Source organism: Silurus meridionalis, chromosome 6 (genome assembly GCF_014805685.1).
Source record: "Silurus meridionalis isolate SWU-2019-XX chromosome 6, ASM1480568v1, whole genome shotgun sequence".
NCBI lineage: Eukaryota > Metazoa > Chordata > Actinopteri > Siluriformes > Siluridae > Silurus > Silurus meridionalis.
The window spans coordinates 16955192-16976629 of record NC_060889.1 but is presented as its reverse complement, the minus strand read 5'-3'; the positions used below and the strand labels follow the sequence as shown (position 1 = coordinate 16976629).

General features: G+C 38.8%; 1 protein-coding gene across 1 annotated transcript in view; it reads right to left on the bottom strand.

Moving 5' to 3' along the window:
• Window positions 1-21192, bottom strand: part of stim2b (stromal interaction molecule 2b) — a 51248-nt gene extending 30056 nt beyond the window's left edge. The window contains exon 1 of the mRNA XM_046851645.1: window positions 19439-21192. Coding sequence (XP_046707601.1) covers window positions 19439-19565 — 127 coding nt within the window. The 5' untranslated portion in view covers window positions 19566-21192. The remainder of the gene's footprint in view (window positions 1-19438) is intronic.
• Between the last annotated feature and the right edge of the window lie 246 nt (window positions 21193-21438).

Genomic DNA, 21438 nt, shown 5'->3' with positions numbered 1-21438 from the left:
ACTGTAGTATTATTTAGCAAATATTTTAAAATGGCATCAAGAAAATCAGTATGTGACCTAATGTAACCTAAAGGACAGTGCTGGCACAGTGCTTAAGGTTCTGGGTTACTGATCAAAAGTTCAAGGGTTCAAGCCCCAATGCTTCAACTGTTGGGCCCTTAACCCGATCTGCTATTAACCAGATGTCTGACTCGAGCTAAATGTGCCAAATTAACGCTCTAGTACGATTCTTTGGTTTTAACAAATACAATATATAAACAAACGTTTGTTGACACCTGGCCAAAAAGATTTACATGTGCTTTTTGAACATCACATTTCATATTTAGTGCCCATTAGCAGTTACAATAACTTCCACTCTTATTGAAAGATGTTTCACTAGATTTTGAAGCGTGCTTATAGAGATTGTTTCTCAACCATCCATAAGGGCGTTAGTAAAGTCAAGTATTTATGTAGGGTGAGGAGGCCTAGGGACTTCTAGTAGTTCCTAGAATAGCAAAGTCCACTAAAGGTGGTAGAGCATTCTCACATTTACCTCCTAAACTTTTAATAGTCTTCCTGACAGCGTTCGGGGCTCGGACACACTCTCTTAGTTTAAGTGCAGTTTAAAGACGTATCTTTTTAGCAAAGCCTACACATAACACACATCACATATCATATCACAACTTGTGCTCCAGTACATCTGATCACATGCACATTATCAACTTATGCTTGTATTATGAACAGCAGATACGCTAATTCCTCTCCACTGCTTCTCTCTCTTTACCCATCCCGAGGCATCCTGAGGTTGCAACAGCGCCATTGACGTCTCACCTCATGAAGATATTGGACCTTTAAAGAAGTAGATGCAGACCCCGCAAAGATCCCGAACCATCTAGAGACGTACCAGTGCCATTTAAATCCCACTTTATGTGGAGTTTGGACAGTAGACCAATTTAAGTGTTTAAAGGCTCTGGCATGGAGAAGATGGTGTTGGATCTGTGATGATCGAAAATGTTGAGCTATTTTATGAGTTGCTCAGTAGCTCCTGGTGCCATAATCTCAAATGACTATATAAGACTGTAGAAAGAACATTACTTATAATCTTATATTCCGGTGCTTATGTTAGTTCTCACTCTCCAGTGTTCTATATTGTTTAAAGACTATAATCACACTTTTAATGTCACCCAAATGAGGATGGTTTACCTTTTGAGTCTAGTTCCTCTCAAGGTTTCTTCCTTATAACATCTAAGGGAGTTTTTCCTTGCCACAATAGATATGGCTGCTCATCAGGGATAATTACACATCACTCACCTTAACTGCTAAATTCTGTAAAGCTGCTTGAGACAATGTCTGTTGTGAAAAGCGCTATACAAATAAACTTGACTTGACTTGATGGTCTTCATAAGGGCTAAGGTCAGAGCTCTATGGCAAGTCACCCAAGATCTTCCACTCCTACCCATGTAAACCACATCTTAATAGAGCTTGATTTGTGCACAGGGGCACTGTCATGCTGGAACAGTTTTGGGTCTCCATGTTTAAGTGAAAGGAAAATGTTATTCCTCTGCATCCAAAGGCATCCTATACAAATTGTGGTAACAATCTGGAGAAGAAGCACATATGGCTTGGTGTCGTATGTTTCTTGTAGGCTGGATTTTTAAATGCCAACGCCTTAAAAAATGTTGTACATTTATCTAAAAATGAATGAGTTTTAAACTTAGTAATGGAGTCTACCTTCAATATAAACAAAGGTTGGGTAAAAACTGAGCTTTCTTATTTTAACCCATGTCTCTATTTGCTAAGTTATAAGTATTAATGCTGTTTAAGACAGTAGTCTAAATAGTGACACGCACAAGATGCCTGTATCTGTTTACAGGACATGCACACCTTTAGATGAGTGCTTTGAACCTGTATGTCCTGCTTTACAAAAAAATAAAAATCCAATAATCTGGGCAGAAACTACACTGGTGCTGTGAACATACGAGTCAAAATAACATTGCGCCTGTAAAATCAGGCGTACCAAATTCCAAATAAATAGGACTGTATTTCTCTATGAACTTTGGTTTCGGTCAATGTGTTCCTGTTTAGGCTTTTTCAATTCTAAAGCAGGTCTGACAGTGTGATCCCTGCCCTGACCCTGGATGTCAACTTGGTTATGCAAAATTACTGCTCTGGTTGAGAAAAGTGCGTTCGGATTTTGCATTCATTGCTGAGGTGTTCCTGTCCGTATCACCCTCCCCGGCTGAAAGAGGCACTAAAGGACAAACGAAAACGACCAGTCACACAATGACATAAGGTTTTTTTTTTGTCCTTTACTGCACACTGTGTGTTCATATAACAGGAGATCCAACTGAGCCTTACCTCAGCAAAATATATACACATTTACCTCTCTGACTGTTTCAGTAGGTTTTGCAGTCATTAGCTGTTCTCTCTCTCTCTCTCTCTCTCTCTCTCTCTCTCTCTCTTTAGTTATTCACAGCCCCTAAGAGCAGAATGCAATGTCTTGCAATGTGAGAAGCACTGGCCAAGATGGAGAAATCCAAACCAGTCAGCTCTCCCTCTCTCTGTCTGGGACTTTCCCCTCATTGAGAAATAAAATGGCACAGCTATTCCTTACATCCAAACCCCTCCATCTCTCTCTCTCTCACGTGAGAAATCCACTTTAGGATTTATTTTAGCAGACACAGAGATGAGATATCTCTCTCTCCCTAAACATAGCGTCCTCACATTAACTGCTGTACTTACCTCGATGAATAGCATTGGGTTCCATTACCTTCCAAAGAACATTATACTTATTTTTTTTTTAAACAGTTCTATGGATTCTAGCTTTCCTAAACGTGTCCTACTTGGAACTTTAAGTGTTCCCCAATGAGTGAGGAAAAAAAACTCTTAGGAGTGCAAGATGAAGAGCAGATGAGACAAAGTGGAAGATGACTTTGTGAATGGATTTGTCTCAGGAGATGCTCAGCTCGATTCTCAAAAAAAAGACTGCTCGGTATTCTTAGAAACACAGAGGTAAACAGGAAAAGGCAACAAGTGAAACATGTTTCTGACACCTAAAGCATCGACAGTCCTCACTCTCACAACTACACATGTTTTAGATGTACTTTCACAGTAACTACTTTGGCCTAAATAACTAGTGAAAAAAGCTGGCACTTAACTCATACATAAAGATGTCTCCCATGTACCCTGTATGCACACCACGTTAAATCCAATGAAAAAAAATCCACTGGCATAATGTATATGTGTGTGTCCTACTGAAGGACATGAAAGCTTTGGTGCACAGCTGAACAAATACAGTGTGTGTTCCCCTTTTGTGGGTCTCACCACTTTAAATGCAATTCCTCTTTCAGCGCTGTCCTAGCCGTCACCGGAAGTCAACGCTATGCCACAAAATCACACTACGCTACATCCTCTAACCACAGCATTAATCAACAAACACACATTGCCTAAAAGTGTACAGTACAGTGTACAGTATAATACCCACCCACAGTACAGAAGAAACTACCACTACATTCTATGTGATCCCATCCCATAATATTATTAATGGTTTCTTCCTGAAAATGCATCAAAACATCTGACATATTAGAATGCAAACAAATGTTTCTATTCTATTCATAGGTAAAAGGGCAAAAGGAAGTTAGTCTACATATTTATCAAGAAATCTTTTCGATATGACTTAAGTAACCAGGACACACAGATAATGCTCAAGTCCGTTTTCATGCTCTAACTGAAGAAGTTGATGGTGATTAAAGAGTAAATTGAGTGTGTGTTGATATCAGTGCACACTGCATAGGTTCACTAGAAGCATACACTATAAGCACATACTGTATGATGTATTTACTAATCACCTAAACTCAGATGAACTGATTGAACTTTCTGATTATTTGGAGCAAGAAAATAATTCACAGCAGTTCCTTCATTCAAAGAAACACTAATGTCAATATACGACGCACATCTGAGTGAGAAACTTAATATGGACACACTAATCGAACCTTTATAAACTATAAGGTTAAAACTTATTTTCGGTAAACAGACAAAAAAGACCATTTTAACTAAAGTATAGGAACTCCAGACAATGTCCATGATTTTCATTTATAAATATTTGTTTTTTTGGATCAGCAATTTCATTTTGATCTATCAAATAACTGAAGGACAAAGTAATATTTCAGTAGTGAAATAAGGTTTATTGGATTAACTGAAAATATGCATCAAAACGAAATTAGACAGGTACATACATTTGGGCACCCTTGTCATTTTGTTGATTTGAATACCTGTAAGTACTTAGCACTGATTAACTGGAACACACGATTGGTTTGGTGAGCTCATTAAGCCTTGAACTTCATAGACAGGTGCATCCCATTCTCTTTGACTCTCCTCTGAAGAGTAGCAACATGGGGGTCTCAATACAACTCACAAATGACCTGAAAACAAAGATTGTTCAACATTATGGTTTAGGGGAAGGCTACAAAAAGTTATCGCAGAGATATAAGCTGTCAGTGTCCACTGTGAGGAACATAGTGGGGAAATGGAAGAACACAGGCACAGTTCTTGTTAAGGCCAGAAGTGGCAGGCCACCTTAAATACCTTTTCTCATGATGGGATGCACTTGTCTATAAAGTTCAAGGCTTAATGTGCTCACCAAACCAATTGTGTGTTCTAATTAATGTCACTACTGAAATATTACTGTGTCCTTCAGTTATTTGATAGATCAAAATGATATTGCTGATCCAAACACCCAAATATTTATAAATGAAAATCATGGACATTGTCTGGGGTTCATAAACTTTTGCATACAACTGTATACATTAAATTAGAGATTCATTTTTAAAAGCATTTCTATTGTACATGAGTCAAACTAATTAGTGTACTATAAGTGATCCATTTGTTTTTATTGCTATACAAATATTTAAATATAGTTTAGCTATTATTCTAAAAAAAAATCTATTCATTTATAAAGCAACTGATTTTGTTTTTATTTTATTTTACATTTAAAAACAAGATTTTATCAACTGTATCAGTTTTAATTGCTCCCAGATAGTTTGTAATGATCAGAAATAAATAACTAAAATAAAACGATATTACAGAAAAGTGGGTGGTCACGCAATTTTTCACCAGCACTAATATAAATCATGTTTAAAGCAACTGTATTCAGTTCTTTAGGCAACATGAAAGCAGCCCTCGCTCATGAGGACGCAGTCGAAATAAATCTAATTATCAGTTTAGAAAGATATTACTGGCTCTCTTCAAACAGGCATTACTCTGAAGATTCCATCCATAGCTAGTCCGACTGGCTCACTACAGCTCAGAGCATACATATGTGTGTGTGTGTGTGTGTGTGTATATATGAGTGTTTGCATGTTTGTGTGCTTATGGCAGCTTTGGATCTCAGCGACAAAATTAATTACCCCTATGGCCAAGCTGCCATTTAGTCTGACAGAACCTCTTAGTTATGAAGAACATTCGAGGGCCAGTGACCGTGTCACAGCAATCATCCGCTGTCCCTGGTCCTAATACGGTAGACACACACGCACGCACACACACACACACACACACACTGTTCAACCGGGTCACAACTTACTGGAAAACATGATCATGGTTTGTAAAAATACTCATGTGTATCAAAGATCCCCCTGCTTCCAAATGGCCATAATGGTTAAGTGAAAAGTCATCGCTTTACTGGCAGTGTCAGAATTAAATGAGGTGATGTCATGCAGGGAAGTGATATAATGCGTTATAAAATTACAGGATGAATCACTTGTCAGTATGAGGCCATATCCGTTTAGCAATTACATACATTTAAAAAAGAAATGAACCTTTACAAATCTGGTGGGGATGATAAAACAAAGCATTATCATCAACATAATTCAAGAAATAAACTCATGGGATACACATTTGGGCAGGGGGATGCAAAGCTCGATATCAAGAGATCATATCTTCATTATTATGCTGGAACAGATTTAGGTTCAAGTGATTGAAAAATGCAATGCTATTGAATTTGATGACATCCTGTACAATTGTGTTCCTCAAATTTGTAATAATAGTTTAGGGAAGAACCCCATCTGGCTGGAAACGTCAGGTGTCCAATACTTTTTTCCATATTATGTGCTTGTAATCAAAGTAGGACATCAAATTAGCTGTAATCATGCTACCATGACTTTTTATGGATTACCTGATAGCATTGTGATATCAATGATTAATGCTCTATTAATAGTTCATTTTCTGAATGTGCATGCAAGCTTCATGACAGCTGTCACCCAGACTCAGATACTATCAGCTGCGTAGCTTTCCGTAGCAAATCTAATTATCCCAACTAACCCTCTGTAGTAGACAGTGATAGAAAATGGTCCACCGCTGACCAGCTGTTGGACATTCATTCCCAAAAGCGATGCTGGATTGGTAGCTTTGCCAAAAGTAAGTGGACACCTGATCGTTATATTCAAGATCTAGTCCCAACTTTGCTGTTAAAATGGCCTTCATTCTTCTGGAAATGCTTTCCACTATAATTTGATGTGTGGCTGTGTAGATTTGTCCTCAATCAGCAACAAGTGTGTACTGATGATGGCTAAGGAAGCCTGGGATTCTGTTATCATTCCAGTTCAGGGCTCTGTGCAAGCCACTCAAGATCTACACTAAGCTTGTCAAACCATGTAGCTCAGTTTGTGCACAGAGAAACTAAAAATTAAATACAATTCTGTTTGAGGAGGTGGTAGCTTAGTGGTTAAGAGTTTTGGACTTCTGATCAGAAATTTCAAATCCTAGCACAACAAAGCTGCCCATGCTGGGCCCCTTGGGCAAGGCCCTTAACCCTTTACCTGCTCCGTCATATCTTTTTTCAGCTGCTCCCGTTAGGGGTCGCCTCAGCGGATCATCCGTCTTGATACTACCCTGCCCTTTACATCTGCCTCTTCCAAGCCAACTACCTGCATGTCTTCCCTCACCACATCCATATATCGCCTTCCTCCTTTCTTCTTCCTGGTGGCTCCATCCTCATCATTCTCCATTCCAATGTCCCTCCTCGGCACATCAACTCCCTCAACTTGTCCCTCAAAAAAAAATCTTTTCTAATCCTGTCCATCTTCGTCACTCCAAACAAAAACCTCAACATCTTCAGCTCTGCTACTCCAGCTCCACCTCCTGTCTTTTAGTCAACGCCACTGTCTCTAAACCATACAACTTACTTTCTGTCGTATAAATTAGTTAATTTTAAGTCGCTCTGCTTAAAAGCATCTGCCAAATGCCATAAATGTACATGATTGTAGCAACAGTTTGGAGAAAAAACACATATGGGTCTTCGAGGATTAAAGCGCCGTTGTGGAGGAAGGAAGGGGGGGTTGATAGCAAGAGAAGCTAGGGGGAGGGAACCCGAAAATTTTGGCGCCAAAAGATAAAGCAACATTGTCTGCAATTTATACTCCTGCAGTGTAACTTCTCTTCGGCATCTATAGTCACCCTTAATCATCCACTCCTGATGATAACCTGCTGGTCCTACCGGTTTCGTATGTGCCGTGTGGACAGGTCGTTTTGGGTGCGTCTCTACAAATCCCACGTAAGCGTTTCTCTGTTAAGACACACTAGGGTTAAAGGCGAGTGCCACCCGCTGTATATTTGGGCAGGTTAGGCTGTACATAGGTGGGGAAGTTGTTTTGTTTAGTTCTTTGTTTTGGCACCGTCATTGAGTCCACCTCCGTGATTCACTATTTTAAGTTCATTGATCCCTGTTGGTTTCTTTATTTTGTTTTGTTGTATTTAGTCTTTTTCCTTACACATGTACATTTGTATTATAGACTTGACAGTAAAGCGAAAGAAAAACTTAAACTGGGTCTCTGTATGTTCTTTCTTCCAAGATCCATCACAAAAACACCATATGCTACTTCCCTACCCTAGACTTCAAAAGTGAACCTAACAGGTCTGAAGGACAATGAGGAGGATTCTTTTGATGTATTTTGCTGTGATACAAATGTATGAAATGCATCACTTTTTACAGTTCATCTTAAAATGACTGACCATTTTGAAACTGTATGGCGATGAAAATGACCCATATTGGGTAATATATTATTGCATATTTTATATGTTCAGCAAACAAGTTAAACTTAATAAATCTGTGTTCCATCATAAAATTCCATCATTGTGACCGCACCTGATACACCTGATACTCAGCATTACTCTAATACAGCATTACATTGTTATGCTACCTTTTCCTTGCAAAAAAATAAAATAAATTCCACACACCAAAATAAATTCTAGATAAGGTTTCTGCATTGTGTGTATAAAGAGATACAATATCTATACATAATATGATAAAAAACAAAGGGTAAAACAAAGTACAGTGGAACCTCGGGTTACGAATTTAATTCGTTCCGGTACTTTATTCGTAACCTGAAAAGTTCGTATCCCGATACAAATTTCCCCATAATAATGAACAGAAACTTCGGTAATTCGTTCTGGACAACCAAAAATATTACTTAAATAAAAATAAAGCCAATATTCACTAATATTATTTACTTTTAACATGTTATATTAAAATTATACCACATAAAAACATACAAAAGAGGAAAAGATCTTTACCGGGTACTTTCCCTTTGAGAAGACTCGCTGCGGGAGACGACGTTCGTAGAAGGGGGAGGAGGGAGAGTTATTGTTTGAAGGAGAATCTTATTATATTATATTATTATATATTATTATATATTATATTATAGAATATTAAAGACAGTGTTATTAACACGAACGCTGAGACAATTGTTGCATTAGAGGAAAATGAGAGCTGTTTCTTTAAGGCTACTATCAGTTGGTATTGAAGTCCAGAGTGAAATTCATTATGGGTATTGTACTGGAAAAGACTGTAACCCTGCTAATCTATCTTCATAAAAACAAGTAAAGTGGTTATGCATCGGCTAATGTTGTCCATCTCATCATTCCACGAGCATCAACTAACGAGTTGTTACGCTGCCGCCGGGAAAAGTTCAAGCGGATAAGTAACACGATGCTCTCGCTAGGGACACAGGACGCTAACTGATGTGACGAGCTGCGTGGATAGAGCAAAAACAACCAACTTGCCTGCGATTTTTTGGTGAGCGACGTTCGTATCCAGAACCTGAATTATACGTATGCCGGGGCGTTCGTAACCCGAGGTTCCACTGTATAGCATGGTCCTTGTTGGTATATAACAATAAAATAGTAATTATGAATATTTATAGTATATGTACTATAATACATATACAATATATATGTATATTAATATAAATACACACACACACACACACACACACACACACACACACACACACACACACTCGGAACAAGCTCATTCTTAAAAGCACAGGAGCACAATACTGTCTTAGCTGATTTTCTGAAACCATTTTTTAGTCACTGTGTTTGTCAAACACTACTACGGCGTTAAGTATTTGATAGCGTCTCCAGGCTAAAGCAATGAAACCGGCAGCATGCAAACATGCTCTACAGTCGTCTTCTCTCACTTTGGAGAAGAGTCAACAAACACTGTGGCTGCACCAAATGTTGACTTTCCTGTTCAAATAGCCTCTTGCGTTACTGTAAAGGGCTCCTTTGACACAAGTCTCGCTGTAATAAATATTGTGCATTGTGAGAATTGCTGCAGTATGTGCTGAGAAATGTGATCGAATAGACAATCCTGTGATTGAAAATCGTTATAGTTTTGGTTTGTTTGTTTGTTTTATTTAAAGGTACTAAGGAAAACTACTGTGAGTTTAAAACTGACAGCAAGTCACTGCTGGACCCTTAAGCATGGCCTGTAGTGCGCTTCTCTATACCTGCAGTTTATTCTTCCTTACAATTTCATGAAAAAAATGTATTATGGTCAGTGAGATAGAGCTTAAGGCAATGCAGGGCTGTGAGTGTGTAACTATGTATGCTACAGACCAAAAGAAAGATTATTCATTCATTTTTTTACCTCGCCATTGTATAATTAATAGATCATTTATGGAGTACTCAGCGCCAAACGAAGGCTAAGCAGTTGAAAATAAAGACCCTGTTCACTAAAAATGATTCATCCCTTCATGAACCTATTGAATTCACCTCAAACGAGTCGTTAATTATTAAACAATCTCCCCATGAATATGAAATGTGCATGAGCTGACACGAGAGCAGTTTCATTTTAAGAGAAAAAAAAACACATGAACCAGTCAGACAAGCCAGTAAAAACTACAAAGTGTTTTTTTGTTATTGTTCTGACAGTCTGACTTAACTATAAGACAATACCTGGCTTTTTTTTTTTTTTTGCTCCTACGCTTCGACAGCTGCTTAAAAAGGCTCTCAAAGACAGGAATGATGTTTAAATGCCAGACAGTCTAAATATACAATGCAAAGCAAATAAAACCTGTCACGAGTCATAACAGGTTATGTGATAATTCGTTCATGGAATGACACCGATAAGAATGCAACATCAGGGAAACATCAACATCCATGTGAAACTGATTACATTTATTTTAAATAATGCAATAAAAAAAAAAAAATATATATATATATATATATATATATATATATATATATATATATATATATATATATATATATATATATATATACACACACACACACACACACACACACACACACACATACAGTAGTGCTCAAAATTATTCATACCCCTTGGACCAGGGGTCACCAACCTTTTTGAAACTAAGATATACTTCTTAAGTACCAATTAATGTGAAGGGCCTACAGTTTGATACACACTTCTGAAACAAATTTGCTCAATTTACTCAATTTACTTTTGCTCAATCATATGTTATTATTAATAATTAATGATATTTATCTATATCTAGTCATCTTTATTTGAATACTGTCATTTTCAAATTCACACCAACGCAAGTGTGATTTGAAAAAGAATAGCAACAAAATCAATTTAATGCAGCTCACTGGTAAGTGGCACTATGGTGAGCTATTTTTGAGAAAAGGCCCATGGGAGACTCATGTGGTCCTTGCGGGTGACGTGGTGCCATGTTGGTGACCCCTGCCTTGGACAAATCAATACTTTAAATTTGTTTTTGCGAAAACTATGTTGGCAAAACCTCCATTGTATTAAACATACATTATTTGCTATGCACAAACCCACATATGTCTTAGCTAAACTTCATTTAAATACCAATAGAGATGGCCAGAGATTCTCTCTTGAGCCTGTTCAAAAGGAATCATACCCTAATCCCAATCTCTGAAAACATTCGTTCTTTTCTGAAAGTGCACATGGTTTCACACTCCAGTGATCATCAATTTCATCAATTTAGGTCTAATCAATTAAGGCCTAATTATGTTAAATGGTAATACCTGCACTGTAAAGTATAATTAAGGGGCAAAGCTTTAATTATTTTCAGTCACTGTCACCATAGCCGAAAAGCAAGAACTCAGTCATGATCTTCGTACGCGTGTTGTCAATGCCCATAGTGAAGGCAAAGTCTACAAGGCCATTTCAAAATAAAAGGATGTCCCTGTTTCTATCATACAGAGTATCATCAAGAAGTTCAACACTGTCAAAAACTTGAATGGGCGTGCAAAGTATCCTCTAGAGTCGCTAGAAAGATTTGCCACAATGCAAACAACAACCCCTGTATCACCACCAAAGCCCTAATAGACCCCTTAACCAAGCAGGGGAAACAATATCAAGATCCACCATTTAACAAATTCTGCATCGAGGTGGTCCCCACAGACATCGACCCAGAAAGACACCACTCCTTACCCAGACACACCGGGATGCACGCCTGGCCTGCACCCTGCGAGGGGTCACCTAGATAAAGATCCAAACTTTGGACATATGGATGTTGCACCTGTTTGGCATAAGAAAGGAGAAGTCTTTAATACTAAGAGTACCATTTTAACGGTCAAGTATGGTAGTGGTCACATCATGCTATGGGGATGCTTCTCTGCCAGATTAAATTAGGAATTAAGACTATCTCAAGATTCTTGATGAAAACCTGGTGGCGTCAGCACAAAAGCTCAACCTGTCAGAGAATTGGACCTACCAGTATGATAATGACCAGAAGCATACGGCACGAGTGGTCAAGACAAGTGGTAAACATTGTGATTTTTTAATATTTGTTGAATGAAATGTCATATTTCTTGAAATATCACATTGTTCACTCAGTTGTTTGCGACATATTAAATATATGAAAGTACAGTGGTACCCCGCTTATCGACCAGAGAAATTTTAAAGACCTAGAACTACTTCTATATTCCTTCTGCAATTTATTTTTTAATTTAAATTTAAGTAATTGTTACTTATGATTTAAAATATGATAATAAATAAATATATATATATATATATATATATATATATATATATATATATATATATATATATATATATAATAAAATTCAAAAGATTTTAGAGTACTAGCTAGCTCCGAGTTCAATTTAGATATTATAACATAACACTACAGGGACAAAAAGTATTGGGACACCTGACTTTACCAGCTATATGTGGTTCTTCGGTAAACTATCCACAAATTTTCCCTTCACTTGAACTAGGAGACCCAAATATGCTTCAGCATGACAATGTGCCTAAAGCCAGCTCCATGAAGATATGGTTTACATGGTTTGGAGTAGAAGATCTTGAGTGGCCTGCTATAGAGCTCTGAACTCAACCCTATTGAAAAGGCCCAGGTCTCCTCAACCTACATCAGTACCTGACTTTACTAACACCCTTGTGGCTGAATGAACACAAATGACCACAAGCAGACTCCAAAATCTAGTAGAACATATTCCAAGAAGGTTATTAAAAGAGCAAATTTTTGTGAGTATATATCCTCTATACACATCAGTTTTACCCTCCAAGTGCTCCTGCCTTTAATTAATTTCATACCGATCTGAGAGTGAGCAGTTATTGACTCATTTCATTTATATTCTGTATCATTAGTGTTGTGGTCTAAAGGCAAAAGTAATACAAGATAGAAATGTGCACATTTTCGACAATGTATCCTTCGTCGTTCTTAGGTTTAAGAGCAGCTGACGGATGAATACAGATCCTAAGCCATTATTCCATTATTCCAGTATAAAGGCCACACACGCTGGCATACACAGAGCCGTCACCATGATAGCCATCGAGAACAGCACAGGAAATTCCATCAGTGCTCGGTTCGCAACCGGGAGCCCTTTACTGACCAAGTTCCCTTATTTACATATATACAAACATCCAGTCTCATTTGCTCTTTTAATCCCCCCACCACGCACACACACGCGCACACACACGTGCACACACAGGCACGTTTGCTTTGCCGAATTCTCAAATAATCTGAACATTCTTTTATTCTTAGGGATTAGCAAACATTGTGAGTTGTTTGCATAATTGTGTTTTTTTTTTGTCACACTGCCATTCCCATGCACAGACACACACACACACACACACACACACACACACACACACACAATGGCACTCTGCATAGCGGCAGATGACCCTCGCAAAGTGGCGGATGGAAAATGGGTCATTCGGTAAATCCCAGCGCGCCTGAAAAAAAAAAAATCACACCCGCAGGGAATTGTGCATCTCTCTGACTCTCTTCACACCCACACACACCCACACACCCACAATGCTCAGCACAGCATTCATACTAACCAGTATTTGCACTAAAGTTTACCAGAAATCCCTAAGCTGATGCACTGAGCTCATGCAGGAGCTATAAACAAACGCAGAGTGTAAAATGACTAAGTAAATACATCAAGTAATGAAGCCTGATAAAAGTGTGGGAATTAAACCACAGAATTATGCAACACATCTTCCAGCTATTTACATTCGTACCTAAACATCACTTTCTCTCCTCTCTCTCTTTCTCTCTCTCTCTCTCTCTTTCTCTCTCTCTCTCTCTCTCTCTCTCTCTCTCTCTTTCTCTCTCTCTTTCTCTCACACACACACACACACACAGACATAAACATAATGCTGTGATGCCTCAGGAATTCCCCGATCTTTCACAGGACATGATTATCTATGTTTTAATGAAAAGAGGCGTAATATTTTCTCACACGTAGCAGCAAGGCCAGCCTGAATAAATTCACACCACCTCGCTATGTGCTTGGCCCCATTTGTGTCAAAAATAAATAAATAAATAAATAAATAAATAGATAGATAGATAGATAGATAGTGAGAGAGCAATTCAAGTTCGATAAATGTTTACTCACATACAAGACAGCTTGATGACAAATCGCAAAAACACTCACTTGTCCCTCTGCACTCTCTCTAACCACGTGCAATGTGTTTTTGCATGCGATGCATGAGCCTGAGCCTGAGCTGATCCGCCTGCCTCTTTCATCACAAACAAAACAGAAAATAGCCTGCGAATTTCCCCAAACTGTTATGACTGCTGCTGTCTTGGAATATAGTAGAATTAAAATTTCCCTCTTACTTGAACTAAGAGACCCAAACCTATTTCAAAGCCAGAACCAGGAAGACGTGGTCTATATGGGTTGGGGTGGAAGATACTGAGTAGCCTGATATAGAGCTCTGATCTTAACGCAACTGAAGACCTTTGGGACAAATTGGAAAGGTGACTGAACCCCAGGCCTCCTCAACCTACATCAGTACATGAATGTGCACAAATCATCACAACCACACTCCAAAATCTGGTAGAACATCTTCCCAATTACCATAACAGCAAATGTAGACTAAATGTGGAATGGGATGTTGAAAATGCACATACAAAATTTATGGTCAGGTGTTCCAACCAACCAAGTTTTGTCCATAGAGTTTATTTAATATGGTTACTAGTGGTAGCTGCCACAATGATTAATCATTACCATCAACTATTCACAAGTAGAGAAGGTTAAAAAAATAATAAAATAAAAAAAATTAAAACCTAAATTCTAGAAAAAAGAAAACTACATTAATTTAAAAAAACTATTACCCAAGTATTTATTAAGTGTTTTAAATCATTAAAGCTTTAAATCTTTAATCTCATCAAAGTCGTATATTTACTTCAATTGTTATGGCTTCTTTGGAGAAGAGGGAAGGAAGAAGTTTGACCAGGAAGTGGGAAAAAAAAATGCTCTTGCTCGTTTATTGCCGAATGCACACCTACAGCACAGTACAGGTTTGATGGTTAGCCACAGAACTGCAAAACTGAAGAGAAATGATGGGGGGTGGAGGGGGTGTAATGCAACCACCAGATTCCCAAAGATCTCCTATGAGCATAGAACTTTAGAAACAGTAAACATTTCAGTCTAACAAAACAGATGAATTAAGCATCACATGAACGGCAGCCACGAGGGCTCTAGGGTACAAAAAACGAATTCCTGCTTTGCAACAATACAACGTGAAAGTGAAAATAAAAGATGGCCTCAGATCATACAATAACTTGTTACTTGTTAGAGTCAATTGTTTGTTCTTGTTTTTCCAAGAGATGTGGGAAAACAGTAGCTAGTGCTAACTAGCAACAGCTTTATTCCTAACCTCATGGTGATAGCTAGATGAATGCCAGTAGCTAGATGTAACTATACAACAAACTGCCTCAATATACACAAACGTCAACAGTTGTATTTGTAAGAGGTTAAAATAAAAGCGACTTTAATGCACGATGTAGAGGCAAAGAACCACCAACGCAAAGTGGAGGATTATCCCGCTTACTGAGGTCATCTCCCATCACTGTTAACTCACAAGCTACAAGCCGTCACTGATGTCATCAGATCAGATCAGGAATCACAAATATACACACGGACATAACAAAACAATTGATTTCGAATGATTTATAATATACAGGTATTAAAGTGAGAGAGAAAAAAGAGAAAGAGAGAGATTGTGTGGATATGTGGAACTGAATGTTTCTGTGCCACGTCTCTCTTAATAACTAAGCTGTTGGTGTTACCTCCTTGTGCCGTTTTTTCTTCTCATGACACTCAAATATCACTCATTTAGGTAAATACGGTCATAAGGAAATGTTTCAAATAGTCTCGTTCTGTATGCAACTGAGACTACGTTTGTATAGTTATATCGGTTTATACGGCAGCACATTTATTTCCAACGACAATTGAACTGATGGGCGCTAGCTGGTCCTTAAACCACACTGGCACCTTCCAGCCAATTGGAAACGAGCATTTAGACATATCATGGTATATTATAAACTAATATTTGATATGTAATACACAGAAGAAGTACGTGAGAGGAGATGTTTCCAAAACTCATAAGAGGCATGCAGTAAATGTTAAAAAAAACATATTTAAATACATTTGTAATTATGTATTATATATTAACTACACTGAAACAGGAAATGTATTTGGTGTGTAGTTTGTATGTTAAGAATGTAAGGTTATGGGGTTAATGATGGCATTGTGGCAACCTAGAAAACTTTATTAGATATTTTCTAATACAAATACAGTTAAAAACTGCCCATTTTTCTAAACCCTATTGCATGTATCTAGAATTAGAACGTGTCATTAACTAACCCCCATAAGAAAAAAAAGAAATGAAAAAAAAAAGCACTGCAGTGCAGGAGTAGCACAGGCATTATGTGATTACATCTCTTTTTCGTCTCTTTTGGCTGTTTTCCAGAATCCAGATACAGCAACATCCCAGACTGCCGCTGCCAGAACCAGATGTACAGCACAAATAAATATAAATCATTTAACCTATCAAAATAAAAAATAAAAAATTCCAGTAGCACATACTTATTGCAATTATTCTAACCCATGTATCCTAGATCATGTATCCTGTATACTACATTGCATCTGAGTGCCCCTGATGTAAGAGGTGCTGTTAGACGTCTCACAAGCCAGGTGCATTAACCTGACTTAGTTTCTGACATGCTTACAACAACCCCCATGCAGCGATCATGCTAAATAGCGTTGATACAAGACTTTAACATCAAACAGAGATCAGGCGAGCATTAAGGGGGCCATAAATAAAGTCAGAACAAGTCATTAGTGAGGGAACATTTATCATGATTTCTCCTTTTTTTTTTTTTCAAGGCTGTTTCGGCTGGAGGTGCAGTGATGAACTACCCTGTGCTTGAAGATCCATTACCATGCAAATTGAAATCTAACAGTTTTGATAGTCAGGATTTAGATATACCCACCTATCTAGAGTGTGTACTTGGCAGGCTAGAATGAGTTCCAGCTGGAGAGACAGCAATCTGTCAGGTCAGCCTGATCCGGGCCAGACGGCTGAAACGATACACTGTCATTAAACCCTGGCCCGGGATTGAGAAAACAGCTGTGTGTGACAGACCTAGCCAAGACTGAATCTGTGCCACATACGTTCAGCAATGTTAGCCACATCAACCTCACTATCCTATGGCCCATTCACGTGCTTCCAGCATGGTATACCTGTACTATACACCTACGAACCAGGCTGTGATTACTGTTTTGCTTTAAATATGCTGTCCCTCAGTAATGTAGAAAGCTGAACAAGCACCATCATTCCTGCAATTAAAATGTTCAAGATTTATGATTGATTTCTTTTAGCTTTTATTTCAGGAATGTGTACCGAGTACATATTCTCACTTACAAGCTCCTGGTACCCAGTGACAGCAGTGTCAAGTTGCAGCGCCTCAAGAGAAACTTCGGCTTAAGTCTTTTTGGGCTGTGCTTTACAGCGGAGACCAGAGCAGGAACATCAGACATTTTACACCAAAGTCTTTATCTCTGGCCTAAACAAGTTTCAACCCCTCTAACCCTTGTCTCATCTGGTCATTTTCCACAACCACAGCGCAATCAGGCTTGTGGTTTAAAAACACTTCAAGTCAGGCTTTTGCTTTCAGAAAAGTAAAACCACAGCGATGTGAAAAGCTAGCTGGGTGTCTAATGCTCCATTGAAAAGTTCATTATGCCATTTGTTAGAAAAGCTGGAAAAGAACCATGAAGCCTGCAGTGGCAGATATATTTGGTATATATATATATATATATATATATATATATATATATATATATATATATATATATATATATAGAAAGAGAGAGAGAGAGAGAGAGAGAGAGAAATACAGACGGTATACACCTTTATATTTGTACTGTAGTTTACAACAGACCCTTAATTTCACTTCTCATTTTCTGTATTATTTACATAACACATTTTCTGCTTTCTATTGGGCAAGTAATCATATTTTCCTTTAGGCTGACTTTAAGACCTTTGTTTATATTATTCTTCTGACAGTCTATCTATGCATGATCTTTGTACAGTATATTGTATATTGTATATTATATATATATATATATATATATATATATATATATATATATATATATATATATATATATATATACTATATGCACACTGTTATAGCCTTTATATTTATTCACTGTACATATGCTTACATATATATATCACATGCTGTAATTATGCTACATATTTATCTGCACTTTTGGACGATTGCTACATTTTGCACTTCTAGTAGATGCCAAACTGCATTTTGTTGCTGTGTACCTGTACAATGCAATTACAATAAAGTTGTATATATCTATATTATTACCTACTGCACCTTCTGTACATGAATATATAGACCTCATACCTTGTTTATCTATTATCTACTGTAAATAGGTACTTATGCACTTCTGGTTAGATGCTAACTGCATTTCATTGACTCTGTACATGTACCTTGCACAATCTAATCTAAACTAATCTAATGCTTCTATTATTTTATAGTCTAATGTGTCCTTGGGTCTAAGAAACGGGCTCATAATCAATCATAAATATTATTACTTGTAAATATTTATTCGTTTACAAGTAATTTCCTCCGGGTTCTCCGGTTTCCTCGCAGCTCTCGGTGGCATGCGAGTGGTGTGAGAAAGTATGTAAATGCATGATGGTGTGCATGAAGCCCTGTGATGGACTGGCATCCCGTCCGTAACGGGTTCCCCCTACTGTTTGTGGGACAGAATTCTGGATCTGAACCTTGACCAAGACAAAGACAATCAGTTGACTGCGGATGACTGGGGATGACTGAAAGGCTTAAAGGTAGATGCTTGGAAAAGCGATATGGATGGAGGGTTTATTTGGAGGAAAAAAAAAATCGTACAGAATGCTGCAATAGGCAAAGATCCAAGCTGGAGAAACAGTTTATCAGGCAACAGTAGGCTGAGAGAAAGAGAGAGAGAGAGAGAGAGAGAGAGAAAGAGAGAGGAATCCCCTGCACTGTGCACTGTAGAGGGAGTCCTGAGGGATGGATGGGGGTTTACCTTCTCACTCCTGCCTGGAAGACTTGGTCCCCTTCTCCAAGCAATGACGACATGATGAAAAGAGCCATTAAATTAGGTTCTGCTGTAAAATGTGATTAAGTTGCTGTTGGGATTCTCCTTTCCCTCTCTTACACACACACACACACACACACACACACATGCACATTTCATGAGCCGCTGCACATCACGGCTCCAGCAGCGAAGAGAGATTTTCAGCCGTGTCCGTGTCTGGCTTTAGGATCAGCCTTTTGAACAGCAGTGTGAGGATGTGTACAATACCTTTCCTTTGCTTATAAAAAAAAAGGGGGGGACACCGCTTTTCGAGGCTTTAACTTACCTGGAGTTGATACAATGGTGGTGTCTGAAGAAGCCAGAGATCCCGAGAAGCTCAGCTCTAATCCCACAAGTGCACAGATGAAGAGTCCACGTAGCACAGCGAGGGCTAACCCAGACAAGTGAGACATGATGGACGCGAAAGCTTTCAGTTCCTCCCACGGCAGGAGAGGACACACTCACACACACAGACACACACACAAATCAAGGAAGGCTTATTGAATTTCTGGGGAAAAATCAGCCAGCTTCGCCGTCCAAAGTGTTCGGTTTTAAAAACAGAAAGGAAAAAAGTGTAGCCTTAATTCACCAAAAAAAAAAAAAAGGCCTGACCCAAGAGTAGTCACCATCTCATACAGGCTGCTGTCGGCTCAGGCGCCTTTATAGATTATAGATATATGTTTATAGATCAGCTATAAAATACCTACAACACATTCACTACATATGCAACTATATGATATATACACTAGTGTGTGTCATGGAAGTCTGTAGGTGGCATTTAGAGAACGCTTCCAAAGCCACAATTGAGTCCGAAATGGTTCATACTGCGCCAAAAACCTTCATGACGAGTGGGTGAGTTTTGCTAAAACCTGGTGTCTCAACTAAGTCCCAAAGACAAAAGTGTGAGCTGGAGAGGACGATTTCCCCATCTAGGATCATCAAAAAAAAGACCAGGTGAAACAAAAACAAGAACAGGATACAATCCGATTAAAAAAAACAACAGCAGCAGCAGGTAAATGTGTATCCAGTGCGTGGAAAATCGTGTCTGGCGTCAACCAAAATAATGTCTCTTAGTTCCAGGGAGAGAGGACACGAACACCGCTTGTAGTCCCTTCAGCATAGCGATCTGAAGACACGGCGTCCAGAAGATCCGCCTCCACGAGGTCCAGTGTCTCCCATCCCGTGCTTTGGAGTCCATGCAAAAATCCTGAGCCGTATCCAAATCATTACGGGCTCCTAGGAAGCATCTTCGCACGGACCGCGATCGGCGAGGCTGCGTGCCGCCTGCTGTAGTGTCAGCGTGTGCATGGCATCGTTTCCAGCTGCTTCACAGAAGTGAAAGAAAAGCAGGGGCGGAAGTCCTTATGCAAATCGCTTCACAACATGAGGCGCTGCGATCAACAAGACAGCTCCATGGGGGGGGCTAACACTTTTCTACTCGGCTTATGTTCAGTGTCGGGCTTCTTCCTTGTCATCCGTGTCAAACAATGAACAGCGGAGTGCATGTGTTGGTATAAAATGATACTGGTGTGACATGACAGTGTCGGAATGTGAAATGGGACAGAGGACGCGCCAGAAGTTGTGTTTGTGGGAATCCTCCTCTTTGCACACTGACGCGCCAACACGGAAACACACCTCGCTGCTCTATTGTCCAACACTTCCGCCTTTACTGCTCGCGCCGGTACAGCGTGCTGCATGCGACATGGCTGGAGAGAGAGTTCACATCGCGCAGCGCCTTCATTTCACCCGTGTTACGAGGAAAGGGCGACGCTTCAGCTGCAACAAACGACGACAATCTGGTGCCAGTTTGCCCAGCATCAGCACAATGCCGCCTGGCAAACCAGACAAGTTTTCCTCCGTGAGGTGAGCGCCGATTGGTCAGACTTTCCCAACATGGCAGGATCTGATTGGCCGCTGCTGGGAGACCCACGAGCGCGTCCGAAATGCAGGAAGCGGGAATGTGAACACCAGAGTGATCCAGATTTCTAGATAGATTTCTAGATAGATAGATAGACAGACAGACAGACAGACAGACAGACAGACAGACAGACAGACAGATCTATTGTTTGAGTCTATCTATCTATCTATCTATCTATCTATCTATCTATCTATCTATCTAGAAATCTATCTATCTATCTATCTTTATGTATGTATTGTTTGATTCTATCTATCTATCTATCTATCTATCTATCTATCTATCTATCTATCTATCTATCTTTATGTATGTATTGTTTAAATCTATCTATCTATCTATCTATCTATCTATCTATCTATCTATCTATCTAT